Source organism: Larimichthys crocea, chromosome XVIII, assembly GCF_000972845.2.
Source record: "Larimichthys crocea isolate SSNF chromosome XVIII, L_crocea_2.0, whole genome shotgun sequence".
Taxonomy (NCBI): Eukaryota; Metazoa; Chordata; class Actinopteri; family Sciaenidae; genus Larimichthys; species Larimichthys crocea.
The window spans coordinates 10,002,422-10,015,276 of NC_040028.1; the positions used below are offsets into that span (position 1 = coordinate 10,002,422).

The 12,855-nt window shown below is 38.4% G+C and overlaps 1 protein-coding gene across 1 annotated transcript in view; it reads left to right on the forward strand.

Annotated features, from left to right (window-relative positions):
• cps1 (carbamoyl-phosphate synthase 1, mitochondrial) overlaps positions 1 to 5,433 on the forward strand; it is a 44,476-nt gene extending 39,043 nt beyond the window's left edge. The window contains exons 35-38 of the mRNA XM_010744442.3: positions 1,953 to 2,012; positions 2,206 to 2,318; positions 4,557 to 4,686; positions 4,802 to 5,433. Of these exons, the coding sequence (XP_010742744.3) occupies positions 1,953 to 2,012; positions 2,206 to 2,318; positions 4,557 to 4,686; positions 4,802 to 4,915 (417 nt within the window). The 3' untranslated portion in view covers positions 4,916 to 5,433. The remainder of the gene's footprint in view (positions 1 to 1,952; positions 2,013 to 2,205; positions 2,319 to 4,556; positions 4,687 to 4,801) is intronic.
• Positions 5,434 to 12,855: the final 7,422 nt, after the last annotated feature.

A 12,855-nucleotide genomic window follows, 5' to 3' on the forward strand; every position in this document is an offset into this window, starting at 1 on the left:
TAATCAGTTGCAAATTAGCAGCAAAAAACTCACAAAGGAGCTTTCAGCACTTTCAGTATATTTGGTAGAATCCATAAAGTGGGTCATTTTGAAGTCAAACAATATACATGCATTACAAAATGGGTTTCCTTTATTCTTTCTTTCTATTCTATGTAGTTTGTGTGGCAAATATGGTAATTTTGGAAATTCTTAAGACCACAATTCTGTCACAAACCCAAATCAACAAGGACCCTGGAGATTGTTGCTTTATGACAAGTGTTGCTGGAATATTGTTCTTTTCAAGTTTCTGATGTTTTTCTGTAGATCTTTTAATTAGCAAGACGCGCTCTACTTTTAAGTCCTATCAATATAAAAACATACCTTACTAGTTTTATCTGTACAAGCAAGGTCCTTTTTAAGTTTTCAAACAAACTGGCTCCTGTTCAGAAGTAATTCCTTCACTTTAAAGCAGATTTTCACAATAGATATTTTTTTATATAGGGGGTGAACACAATATATTAAACTTCTGTACAATGTAATGCAAATAAATATATATATGTTCTAGCAGATGAAGTCAACTACCTACCACGATCTCATTCACAGAAAGTCTGCAGTCACAGGCTACTGGTGCAATGTCCCCTTCCACTTTCACTTCTTGCTCGACTTGTTGACGTGATAAGTAAAATGAATTTGAAAGTATAATCAATATAATCTTGGCATACGGCACTAGCAGTAGCATCAGGGGCAATCTGCAAAGCTCTTGGATGGCCCAGTAAAAGCGTACACTCATATTAACCTGAACATTTAAGAGAGCCTGGGAGATCAAGATGATTTTTACTAGTGCTCCTTGTCAAATCAAATACCTTAGCCACAAATAAGCGTGGCAGAACTGGAGAAACTGCCTAACTAGCACACCTTGTAAAACATGCAACTCCTAATTTCACATCTGAGACATTTTATTAATGTTCATAACTAGGGATTTGACGATACAGTAAGCTCACAGTTTGATGCACATATCATCTTTGGAAAAGCTTGTCTGCCTGACACATGAAAGCTGGAGTAGAACGTACTTAGACAACAACGGCAGCTCTAAGATAAACAGCAAATACCCAAACTAGATTTGACAAACATTCTCCAAAAACTATAGTTGGTGCCAAATCCAGTTTTCAGAAGCAGAAGTGTTGAATGCTGCCGTTCAGTTGCATTATATATGAAGTGATAAAGCAATATTGAGTGAATGGGAAGACACAGGAGGGAGGCGAACAGTGTGAAACTACCACTAGACAGCTAGAACTCAGCCAAAGACACATCTTTCTGTTTGTCTTTTCCTGCACTTTTTTTTAGTTACTTTTACCTGAGCTGAGAAGGAATGTCTCGAGTAAAAAAAAAAAAGAAAAAATGTGTAAGTGGTGCTCCTGGTAAGCTTGGAAATTATTCAGCCTGGGTTGTAAACACACAGTCACTGTTTGTTGTCACACCAAGCACGTACTGTCAGAGAACACAAAACAATCCCAGCGGAGTGAGACAAAAAAAAGTTGCTTTATAGCACTCCACATCACTCATACTCTGTTAAGGACAATATTTACTCAATGCGGTCGATCCTTCATCACCTTTTGTCCCTTTGTCTAAAAAAATTGTTAAAAAAGTGTGGTGGCTTGAGTAATTCTGGGAACCATTATTTCAGCACTTGGACATGTTCCTGTGAACTACGCCCAACACAGGACAGCATTATGTTGTTAAATTAAGAGCAACTATTTGTCTTATTCTATAAGCATTGACTAACACACATTTAATAGTTGTACATATACTCTCCTAATTAGTATCGTGCTAAAGGAAGCATGACAGCATGATTGCTCATTTGAAGATTTAAGAGATGAGGCAAATTCTAAAACAAACTTTTCAAGGATGAACTGAAGTATTTTTCTGTATTTCTAATGATGCATTTTGTTTGTTTCTGCTTTCCTCCCGTCCAGCATTCATTCCGACCCAATTTCCTGGCTACAGCCCACCAGCTGAAAGAGGAGGGATTCAAGGTGAGCACTGAAAGCTTTTGTTAAAATGACTACAGACCAAAAACTTCACACTGAAAATCAGACATATATTCTAATCTGTTGTTGGTTCTACCCTTATAAAAATGTATTAATAGATTACCAAAGGACTCTTAGTTATCTCAGTATCGTTTTTGCCATCCTGTACATGTTATGTTGCTGTGTTTCTGCCCTCTAGCTCTATGCTACTGAAGCCACTTCAGCCTGGCTGTGCGCCAATGATGTGCCTGCCACTCCAGTTGCCTGGCCCTCCGAGAAGGGAGGAGACGCCAGTTTGCCCAGCATTCAGAGGTTGGGAAATATTCATTTTAAACACTAAGCTGACGTCTTAATTGTTTTGATACGCTCATTGAAACACTGAAAACAAAGACAGCTAATCTCTGAGCCCAAGGCTCAGGCTGAAGCTAAAATTTGCTTATGGTTTCCTAAAGTAAGGCTTAAAATAATACGGAAACTGTGATTCATTAGATTCCTTCATTATCTCTGTAATATGCTGACAAGATCATAGAAGACTTAGAAGTCCAGAGTTTTTGCATTAGCCAAAATAAGGCTGGAATTAGGAGGATTAGGAAAGTCGTATGTCAGAGCAATCCCGAGTCAAAAAAAGCCAAGAATCTTGGTTTTTCATTTGGCTGTGGCCAACATGAATTAAAAAAGGAATTCCAATTCTTTTTGCATTCAAAAACTAGACAACTCTCATATTTCAGTTGAGTTACTTTGAGCAGAGCTGACTGCATTTTATTCTAGTTATTGTTGAAATTAGACATAGGTTTTTCTGCTTATTCCTTTTCAGTTTTTCAATACAACCTCCTTCAAACGTTCTATACATATATTAATTGTAGCAGGCTGACTGTGACTGCAATTTTTGAGGTAATGATTCTGCAAACAAGTCATGATCGTGCTACATTGAAGCCATCTGGACCATATGTTTGGAAATGAGCTGGTGAAGAAGAGGATGTACAAGGAATTTAATAGGCCTAGACCCAAACAACACACACTCATATACAGATGCACAAAAGGCTGGCTGGCATCAGCTGTGCGAAGTGGCATAGAGGCCAACTCTTTATAGATATATTTTGTATTAGAATTCAGCCCTAATTCAAGGCTGAGCGTCAAAGGCCTTAAAAATGCAAAAAGAGCAACAGAAGTCAGGGCTTTACTGTGTATTTGTCTGTGTCTGTGCATGTGTGTGAAACACAGATATCCAAGAGAGAAACACAATTAATTTTACAGTGGTTGGCAATATTAGGTTTATAATTAGGTTTTTGTTATTTTTAGTTTACTCCACGCGAAAGGAAAAAAATCTTACAATTAAGGAAATTTCACAGGAAATTGATTTCTTTGTATGATTTAAATGACAGATGTATTTACAACTCACAACCCAACTAGATTAAAAAAAAGACACAGATGTAGCTTTATTTGGCACATATTGTGATTACATGCTCATTTTTAACCACTAGTACGCAGACAAGCTTTTATTTATTGTTGTATTACATCCAGCAGAAACCCAACCCATCAGGTTTGGTCTACAAAGTGAGGAAAAATATAAATGTAATACAAGTGACTTTGACTTGTTACATATTCAGATGATTTTCTTCATAATTTACTGGTTTCTGTTTTTTTGTGCTCAGCAGGTAGTTAACAATCAGCTTGTCTAAACTGGTTAACTTGCTAACAGTGCTATACAAGAGGGTCAGTTGTGTCATTAAGACGCAGCTGTGGACTGCACAACCGAATGAATGTGCTGAAAGTGACTAAAAGTTGCAGAACTAGGGCATAAACATGCAAGTACGCAATAACAAGTAGAGTCAAATTTTATTCATATAGCCCAAAATTACAATTTACCTCAGCTGGCTTTACAATCTGTGCAGCATACAGCACCCTCTGTCTTTAGACCCTCAGTCGGGTATGGAATAACAAAAGAAGAATGTAAGAAACCTCAGGAGGAGCCACAGAGGATGGATCCTTCTCCCAGGATAGAAAGACATGCAAGAGATATTCCGTGTACAGACAGCAACAGATACTATTACATGAAGATTATAAAATGTACGTGAAGAATGTGGAGCCAGGAGGACATTGGGGAAAAGAAATGCACATAGCTTGGAGGCGTGTGGGAACAGCAGACTAAAACAGCGGGTTAAAAGATGTCGTGTATAAAATAGATTAGCATGAAAAGGAAAAAAAAAAAAAAAAAGGACGATGAGCAATTTCAGATTTCACCAAATGAGTACAACCTGACCCGCATGACCTGTTCTCTACTAAGGAGATAGACGAGAAGAAATTAACATACTTTGCCTGTGACCTTACACACCAGTCAAGGTAACAAATATTGGTCCTCAAGGGAGTAATGTAGAGCCAAGTCAGGCATTTCAATGACCAGTAGTAAACAAACATGGTGTCTGTGGAGGAATGTGTTTTCAATTGCATTCTTATCTGAATGGAGGCAACAAAGTGTCATAAATATGCCGGTGCATACGAACACATTCATCAAAATGCTTTAATTATGTTATTTCTGCTCTTTTTTAATAGACTGATCAGTGAGGGTCATATTGACCTGGTGGTAAATTTACCCAATAACAACTCACGCCAACTGAAGGACAACTTCGTCATTCGCAGAATGGCTGTCGATCACGGTGTTCCCCTCATCACCAATTACCAGGTCAGTAAATGTCATACCGGCAGTGACTGAGGAAAAATGGTGATGTGCTCAAATCAATATTTACATACTCTCACTTGATGGGTTCCAGCTTAATGTTTTTCTCTGTTTGTATTAGGTGGTGAAGCTGTTTGCAGAGGCTATTCGCTATGCTGGAGAACTTGACACAACAAGCCTCTTCCACTACCGACAGAAAGAAAGCAACGAAAGGGGGACTGGCCAACAGTGCTAAAATGTCCTTGCCTTTGGTTCCCTTTGTAAAACAGCAGTATGTGGGAGCAAATTTTAAGTTATGCAGTTTCCTTGTCTCCCCACCCCATCGTGTCAAGAAGAAGAAGGGTTATTCTAGTGATAGGAGTTGCAGTCACTCAGGAGTTACCTATACCAAAAAAAAAAAAAAAAAATGTCGATGCAGGTACAATTTATAACTCCATTACAAAGGGTGACTTAATAAAAAGTGATACTAGCGTGGGAAATTGTTTTTGCTTGTTTACTTACATTTTTAAGGGGCCTCTATAAATGCATCGCATTTAAATGTTTTAAGTTCATACAGTTTTGTTTTAGGCTTAAAGTAATGTCAAATGTATTATAACATTGCCTTTGAAAGAACTGTATATAAGGTCACTGTAATGAAGGTAATCCTTGTGCATTTTTTTGATAAGGAGCTTTTATTTTTCAAGAGTTCTCTGTACATGTTTGTGTTGTAATGTAAGAATCTGCTGAAACACAATGAAGTTTTCTCTCACGTCATCTCTCCTGTTTGTGTTGTGTTTTCACTGGACATGCATTACATTCAGGGTGCTTTTCCTCATTTACACACAACAAAATCTAGCTGCTTTAGAACACGAGATGTGTACTGTAACGTACCAAATCAAACCATACAAGAGGTTATTAAAAAGAAACTGGGCATTTATTCTAATTTAAAAACACTTGTCTTGGAATTTATACTCTTAAAGTCTATTATTGCCAGCATCCATTTAGAAATCCAAACAAAAGCACAGCCCTCTTAAACAGCTGAATCTGCCAGAAATTGACACTTTAGATCAAACAGCAACATTTCATTGGTACTGCTCTCTGTAGGGTGGAACTGTCAAAAAACAGAATCAGAAGTGGAGCCATGAGGAAATAGTAAAACTGACAACTGGGGAAGCTGCACCGGACAATGTGGTCAATTTTAAAACTAAAACACCCTGTGCAGCCTCTCAATCGTAAACACAGACAGATGGGCAACAATCTACAGTAAATATGTAGGCTACTTACCCATGGTAGAAGCACATGAACCAAGGGGGGAAATGAGCAAATCTGAGCAAGTCTAGCAAGCAAAATGCTCAGCTTCTGATATGTTCCTCGTCGTGTAAGAAGGATGGATCAAAACGGTGTCGCAGCTGCATCATTAGACTCATGCCCAGTGGATTTGAGGCATTGCCTTAACCAACCTTCAAAAGATCCATGAAACCCTGTTAACATCTTATCAAGACATATTGATATCATGAGTATTCTCATGCAATTTGTACAAATGATAAACACGGGAATAAGGTGCAAATTGATTCTAATACACTACTCATCTAACCCAAGGCTAATGCTGTTAGAGGTTCATTGTGTCCCCTGCTAGGATAACTGCTTTAGGTTCCATTTACAGACTCCAAAGACTTCTAATATTGATCTGCCTGCAAATTCTTGGCAACGTTCCTCCGGCTATTTGATCACAGTTCACCAGTATCACTCCTCTGCCTCAGCTTCAGTAGGTAACACGGGCTACCTCAGCATTTTTCTTGGATTAAGCAATAATCACTGCATCTACTGATAGCAATGTAAACGCCACAAAAAGCACAGGCCACAGGCAACAGAATAAAGTCAAAGAGCTTGAGGGGGTAGCTCTAATCCACACAGTAAATATGGGCTCACTGTTACTGTACTCATTACCGCCACTCAGTGGTTGTGATGTTACATCTAACACAGGAGCCCTAAGGATGGTTTCATTATTCAGAAACACAGGTATCTAAATTACGGTGTCTGAGCTTGCTTTTGATCTGCAAAAGTCATGACTGACTGATGTTTGAAACAGCCAACCCGCTAATGTTCTGTCAGTGAACATGCGAGTGGTGTGAACTCAAGGAGTAAAAAATGGCTGCCATAAGTGTAATCGATGTGAAAAACATGGACAAAACGTGCAATAAATCCATAAATAATCCATTGTTTGTTTTGCCATTGGCTGCTGATAATGAAATACAACTGGGGTGTGGGCAGGCATGCTTTAGAGTTTTGGTGTAGCGTAATTTATCGAGTATAATTGCAGTTTTTGGTGTTGGCCAAGGGTGTGAGAGCAGGAAAGAGAGAAAAAATAATAATTTATGTAAGTGAGAAATCTAAAAATATTCACAATTCCTTATGTTCCTTTTGAGCCAGAAGAGAAAAAAAAATACACTTTGATTTCCTTTAGCTGGGTCCTCAGACACAGAAAATATCAAATTTTGTATAAGCAAAGTCTCAAATCCTGTTCAGTTGAGCTAATTCTACCCCAGCAGCCCAAGGCCATCAGAGTCACGATTCACTGCAAGCACAGTAACCAAGCAACAGAGCTGCTTGCGGTGTTCACTGCTGGCAATAACTCCCAGGTAGACCCCTATGTCTTGAGCAGTATGTCTGCAAATCCCACTTTGATTAAAGTGTACTGTTGTTAAATTTAACCTTACTTTATTATTATGAAAAACTGATGTTCTGTTTTGGGTCTGCTGGCCTTGAATCCTCTAGGAGTACACCAAGGTCTTAGATCCCTTCTGAGTCTTCCTTTGGTGGGCAAAATTACACACCTTACAGAAGCAAGATGAAAAAGGAAAGGATCTTGGGGGAAATAGGAACTGGAATTCTTTCTAAGATTTGAAATTCTTGTCACAGATCTATACTGTACCACACATCATCTCCGTGGACTGCACGATGTGGACTTGCTTGGACTTGAAGCTACCACTACAGTTAAGACTGTTCAGGCCAGGATTGTCTGAAAGGGGGTCTTTGCTCCATACAATAGACAGAATCAATACAGAATAGAATGGACACTTTACACACAAACTAATTATGTGACTTGAACAACTAGTACAACAGTAGCTACTGTGTAATAAAGTACAATAAAGCAATGAGAAAATCATATGAATCAAAAGTAGACTGATCAAGAACGTACATCCCTCGGCTTCACCAGGACTTAACTGTTCCACTGACAAATATTTTTGTCAACTTCGAAGAACTTACACGTTCATCTGTTATTAAAAGTGGTATTATATTTAATGATGGAGCACACAGGGTTACAAATAGACTGAGGTGCAGCAAGTGACATTTTGACATTTTAACAGCCACGTGTCATCACTCTAGATCCTACATAAACATCATGTTCATCCATAGGTCTCATTCAATTCTAGTCTAGACTCCTGAAGAGACTAACAAGCCTTTTACTGAAGACCAATAATATTATTAGTTATATGTATTTCAATATAATAGTATGCTGACATGATTATTTATTTATTTTATTTATTTTAATTATTATTATTTTGTTGTTGTTGATTTTATTTTTGTTGATTTTATTTTTGTTGTTGTTGATTTTTTTTTATTTTTGTTATTTTAGTATTCCAAGGTTAACCTTTATGTCAAAACAGATGGATAACAAGACAGAGTGGTGAATGGTGGTTCAGCATCACTGAAAATCTGAACATTCATGCACAAAGGCTCAGTCCTTGCCGACAGCAGCCCAGGGTTCAGTTCTCACCTGTGGCTCTTCTCTTTCTCTATTGACGCACTTTCCTGTCACGCTTTAGCTGTGTCTATCAAAAATAACGCTCCAAAAGATCTTCCCCTCCTAGTCCACTGCAGCTGATATTAATTGATGATTTCATGAGAAATTACAGACAAGAATTACAGACTAAATTAGGACATACAAATGCTGATCATCCAAATCCACCCTGACATACAAAGAATGATGAATCAGGTCTACAAAAACCTTTTGACGGGAAAATAGCTGCAGCTATTCTGTTTCAGCCTGCCTATGATGGTCTGTGACAGAGTAATGTTTTCATTCAATACAAATCACTGGGTGTTCATACTGTCTGCTTACAATACACACACATGAGGTTTTTATAACAAGTTTGGTTTCCATGGTTTCATTGCTTTTTGTGGAATTCCTACGTCAACTGTAAGAAATATTTTGCTTATTTGTGGCATCGTTGGTGTCATTATGCACTTAGAAAGAGCAAGCCAGTTTCCTGAAGAGCTTCAGTAATTGCATTCACCAGTCAATGTTGATACATAGAACATGACTGCTTGTAAAGGAGTAATGGAAACTACAGTTAATCACAGCCGCATCGCAGCAGGCAAACTAAGAATCTATCTTCGCAAATAAAAAAAAGGGGGGGGGGCTGCTCAAATCAAACAGAATAACTGACACTGTCAGACTTTGTTCTTGATTTTTTTTTTTTTTTTATTAAAGAAGAATGAGGCCACGTAGTCTGAGCAGCCATGTCCAGAAATGCTAAATAATGCACTTGTTTCACTACATTCTCCTCGAGCTGGCATGAAGAGAGACCCACTGTTTTTCATTGGAGGAAAAAATAAACCTGGCTAATTGACATGCGTTTTTCATGCTGTGCTAAATGAATTATTTATGGAGGTGAGGAGCAAGCCGGGCTTAGAAGACAGTGCATCCTTGTGAGATGAGTCTTGTGGTTGTTGGAGGCCAATCGCCATGTGTGCCAGGGTGCACGACGGGATGTTAAAAGGCCCAATCAGTTATCTGACCATATAAATAAATATTTTATGTTTTACTGATGAGTATTTCAGACTATACAGTCTGTAAATCAGACTATGTATCAAGTAATATGAGCATGACTTTCCTACCAGACATGCCAGAGTGCCTGTTAGAACTCCTGCCAGCATGCACTACACACACACACAATCAGACACTCAAACTAACACATACTTTCTTTGTCTGCCTTGTTTCAGTGTGTGGTAAATACCATTCTGACAGCAGGACACCGCCACATTAGCTGTAGTATCTCAATCCACCGGTGACTGTGCAGTTTGTTTCCCAGATCAAGCGCTTTGAGTTGGCATCTGTAGATACAAAAGCCTTAATTCCATGCTGCTAGAACACCATCACTTATCGCTTGAAAACCTCTTTTCACCTCATGAGTTTTGTAATGATTTACATCGAGTTGTCCCGTCTCTAATGGATAGACTTCATACTTAATGTAAATGTGAGGAAGCACTGAGCAAGTAATGTTAAGTCAATTCAAACTGAATACTCTTGCAATAAGGATTATTGTAATGATTATTAAAATATTTTGTAATAATAATAATAATAATTCAGTTTGATTTGTGTCAATCAATATACACCGATTGGCCATTTCATTAGGTGACATTAGGAGACAGTGCAAGAGTGAGAGTTCGCATTGCCCGTCTGCAGCTAGAGGCCCAGGAGAGACAAGCACAGGCACAATGGAAGTACCAGCTAGAAGTGAGAAAGCTGGAAATCGAGGCTGACAAAGCCGTGAGGCTGCGTCAGTTCGAGCTGGAGACGCACGCTGCGTGACTCTGCCGGTGCCATCCCAGGTACGTCAACAATTTAGAGATCTTCGTAAATCCAGACAAAGCACATTTGTAGAGTTTGCTCTACTGTTTGATACATGGACGGCTGCAAGTAAGGCCAGTGATTTAACTTCCCTACGGGAGTTAATGATGGTAGAGGAGTTTAAGAAATGTCTGCCTGAGCGCATCCATATATATTTGAACCAACAGAAGGTTGTATCGTTGTCCTCCGCTGCTATGTTAGCAGATGAGTTCGCATTAACTCATAAAGCAGTTTACTCATCAGCTCCCGTGGGGGCAAGCTACACGGACCCGGCCGAATAGAGTATCGGAGGGACCAGGTCCCAAGAAACAGGGCCGTAAGTGTTTTGTGCCTCGTATGGCAACTCGTGCCCGTTGGCTCGCCGAGCACGAGATTCGATTGTGTTGTGTCGGCTTTTGTTATGCTTGTGTTCGGGGTATTCTGTGTGGTTAAGGTGCACAACATCGGCCCAGGCATGCAGGAAGGCCAGGCTGAATTAGGGTTTTGTTGGCACCTCCAGCCTTTGTTACCGGTGGTTGCTTCGTTCATTTGTCTGTCCGTGTTTGTAGCTAAGTGTGCCTTTCATCTTCGTTCGATCTTCGTTTTTCGGGTTTAGAAACTGTCGTCTCGTTTCCAGAGTGGAAAAAAAAAAATGAATGCAATTTTGTGTTTAACAAAAAAAAAAAAGTATATTTTTTTTGTCTTAAGGGGAGGGGTGTTACGGCTGCCGCCGTTTCGCCCCACGCATGTGTGTGTGTGTGTAGTGTTTTTTCCCATAGGTAAATGCAGGTGTGCATTTTTTTTTTTGTTGATTTTATTTTTTTTGTTGATTTTACTTTTTTTGTTGTTGATTTTATTTTTTGTTGTTGTTGTTGATTTTATTTTTTGTTGTTGTTGATTTTATTTTTGTTGTTGTTGATTTTATTTTTTGTTGTTGATTTTATTTTTTTGTTGTTTATTTATTTATTTTTTTGTTGATTTTATTTTTGTTGTTGGGCTACTGTAGAAACAGGGTATTACAACAGGGTGAATTTGGTGGAAGAGAACCTGTTACCTCTGTGGCTATAAAGGGCTCATTATAAGGTAATAAAAATGTAACAATTCTAAATTTCAGGTGATTATACATTCAAACATGTTATATTTAATTTCTGCCACATTCTGCCAATAAATCCTGAAGGTTTGTAACTAAGAACTTTATAGTAGCTAAAATGACATTTAATAACACTGAAACATTGCTTATACCTTTATGCACCAGCACAAATAATCCAGTATAAAACATAATAACACTGACTTTCTGCAGAATGAATACTTATACTTTAAGTGCAAGAGTACTTTTACATATTGTGTTGCTACTTTTAGCTACGATCTGAATCCTTCCACCATTGCAGATATCCATTTTTTTCTCCCACGTTTTAAAGATACACAATATTTAATCATTTCTATTTTATTTTTGTAATAAAATAAAGAAATATCAATGAACGTAACCACTGCAGCACAGGTTTATCACATGTACAACACTGTCATATTCATAGGACGGAGTCTCTTAAATCAGAAGTTGGCTGATCTACAGTAAATGTTAGGATATCTGTACATGTTCTAACAATGAAAAATCTGAGCCTCACATAGTAATTACTCTACCCGAATCACATCAAATCCCTATGTAAGCTTGCTTGATGAGCCCACTTAAATTACACCTTGTGATTTACTTTCTTGTTAACGTACAATTAGGAGCACTTTGTGAGAGAAATGGCAGTGATGGAAAATTCCCTTTTGTTATCTTTTTACCTTCCAGGTTTCAAGGGAGGACTTTAGGAATGAGTTCTCTAAAGAGTGTGTTTTTCAATCAGCATAACAAAACTTTCACTGAGCTCAATCACATCCCTTGTTTAATGAGAGGGGTTGGCAATTATGTGCCGTGGTCAAATTGGTGTTCGAAAAGATTTCCCTGCAGTGTCCATGAAGGTTTTAACTCGAGGCGTCATCTAGAATGCCAAAGACAAGGTATGCTGCCCAATCACTGCCAAACACACACAACTGTGCGGCTAGAAAAAACCTGCAGAAAAGCTCCAAAACATGCACCGGGGAAAGTATCATAAGATTATGTTCAAGCCTCTAACCATTCAGCACTCCAGCATGGGTTTACTAGAACATTTAGCAGTTCCAGTAGATCTTGAGCAAGAGGTGATACTATAAATCTAGAATGGCACTGGCCCTTTAGTAGTCTGTTATTTTACATGCATAGCTGTTTTATTACCACCATTATTTGGTCTGACTTTGCCTTCTCTGTAACTCTGGGAGGTGCCAAACACTAGTATCTAGTTGTTCTCAGTTTACACTGAGGCAGTTTCAGCCAGCATTCAGTGAATTTATAGAAAACGGTACACACACTGATAATATCAATTGTGTACAAATGGAAATTGCTTGTCATATACGCAAGTGATAACAAATGATAAGATGCCATGATAGAAAAAAAAAATCATAGAAGTAAGCAAAGTTAAAAACTTATAAGCGTCCACTGTTTTACCATTGCTGTGAACAATAACAAAAAAAGAAGGAGGAACAAGAAACAAGTGTTCCAGTCC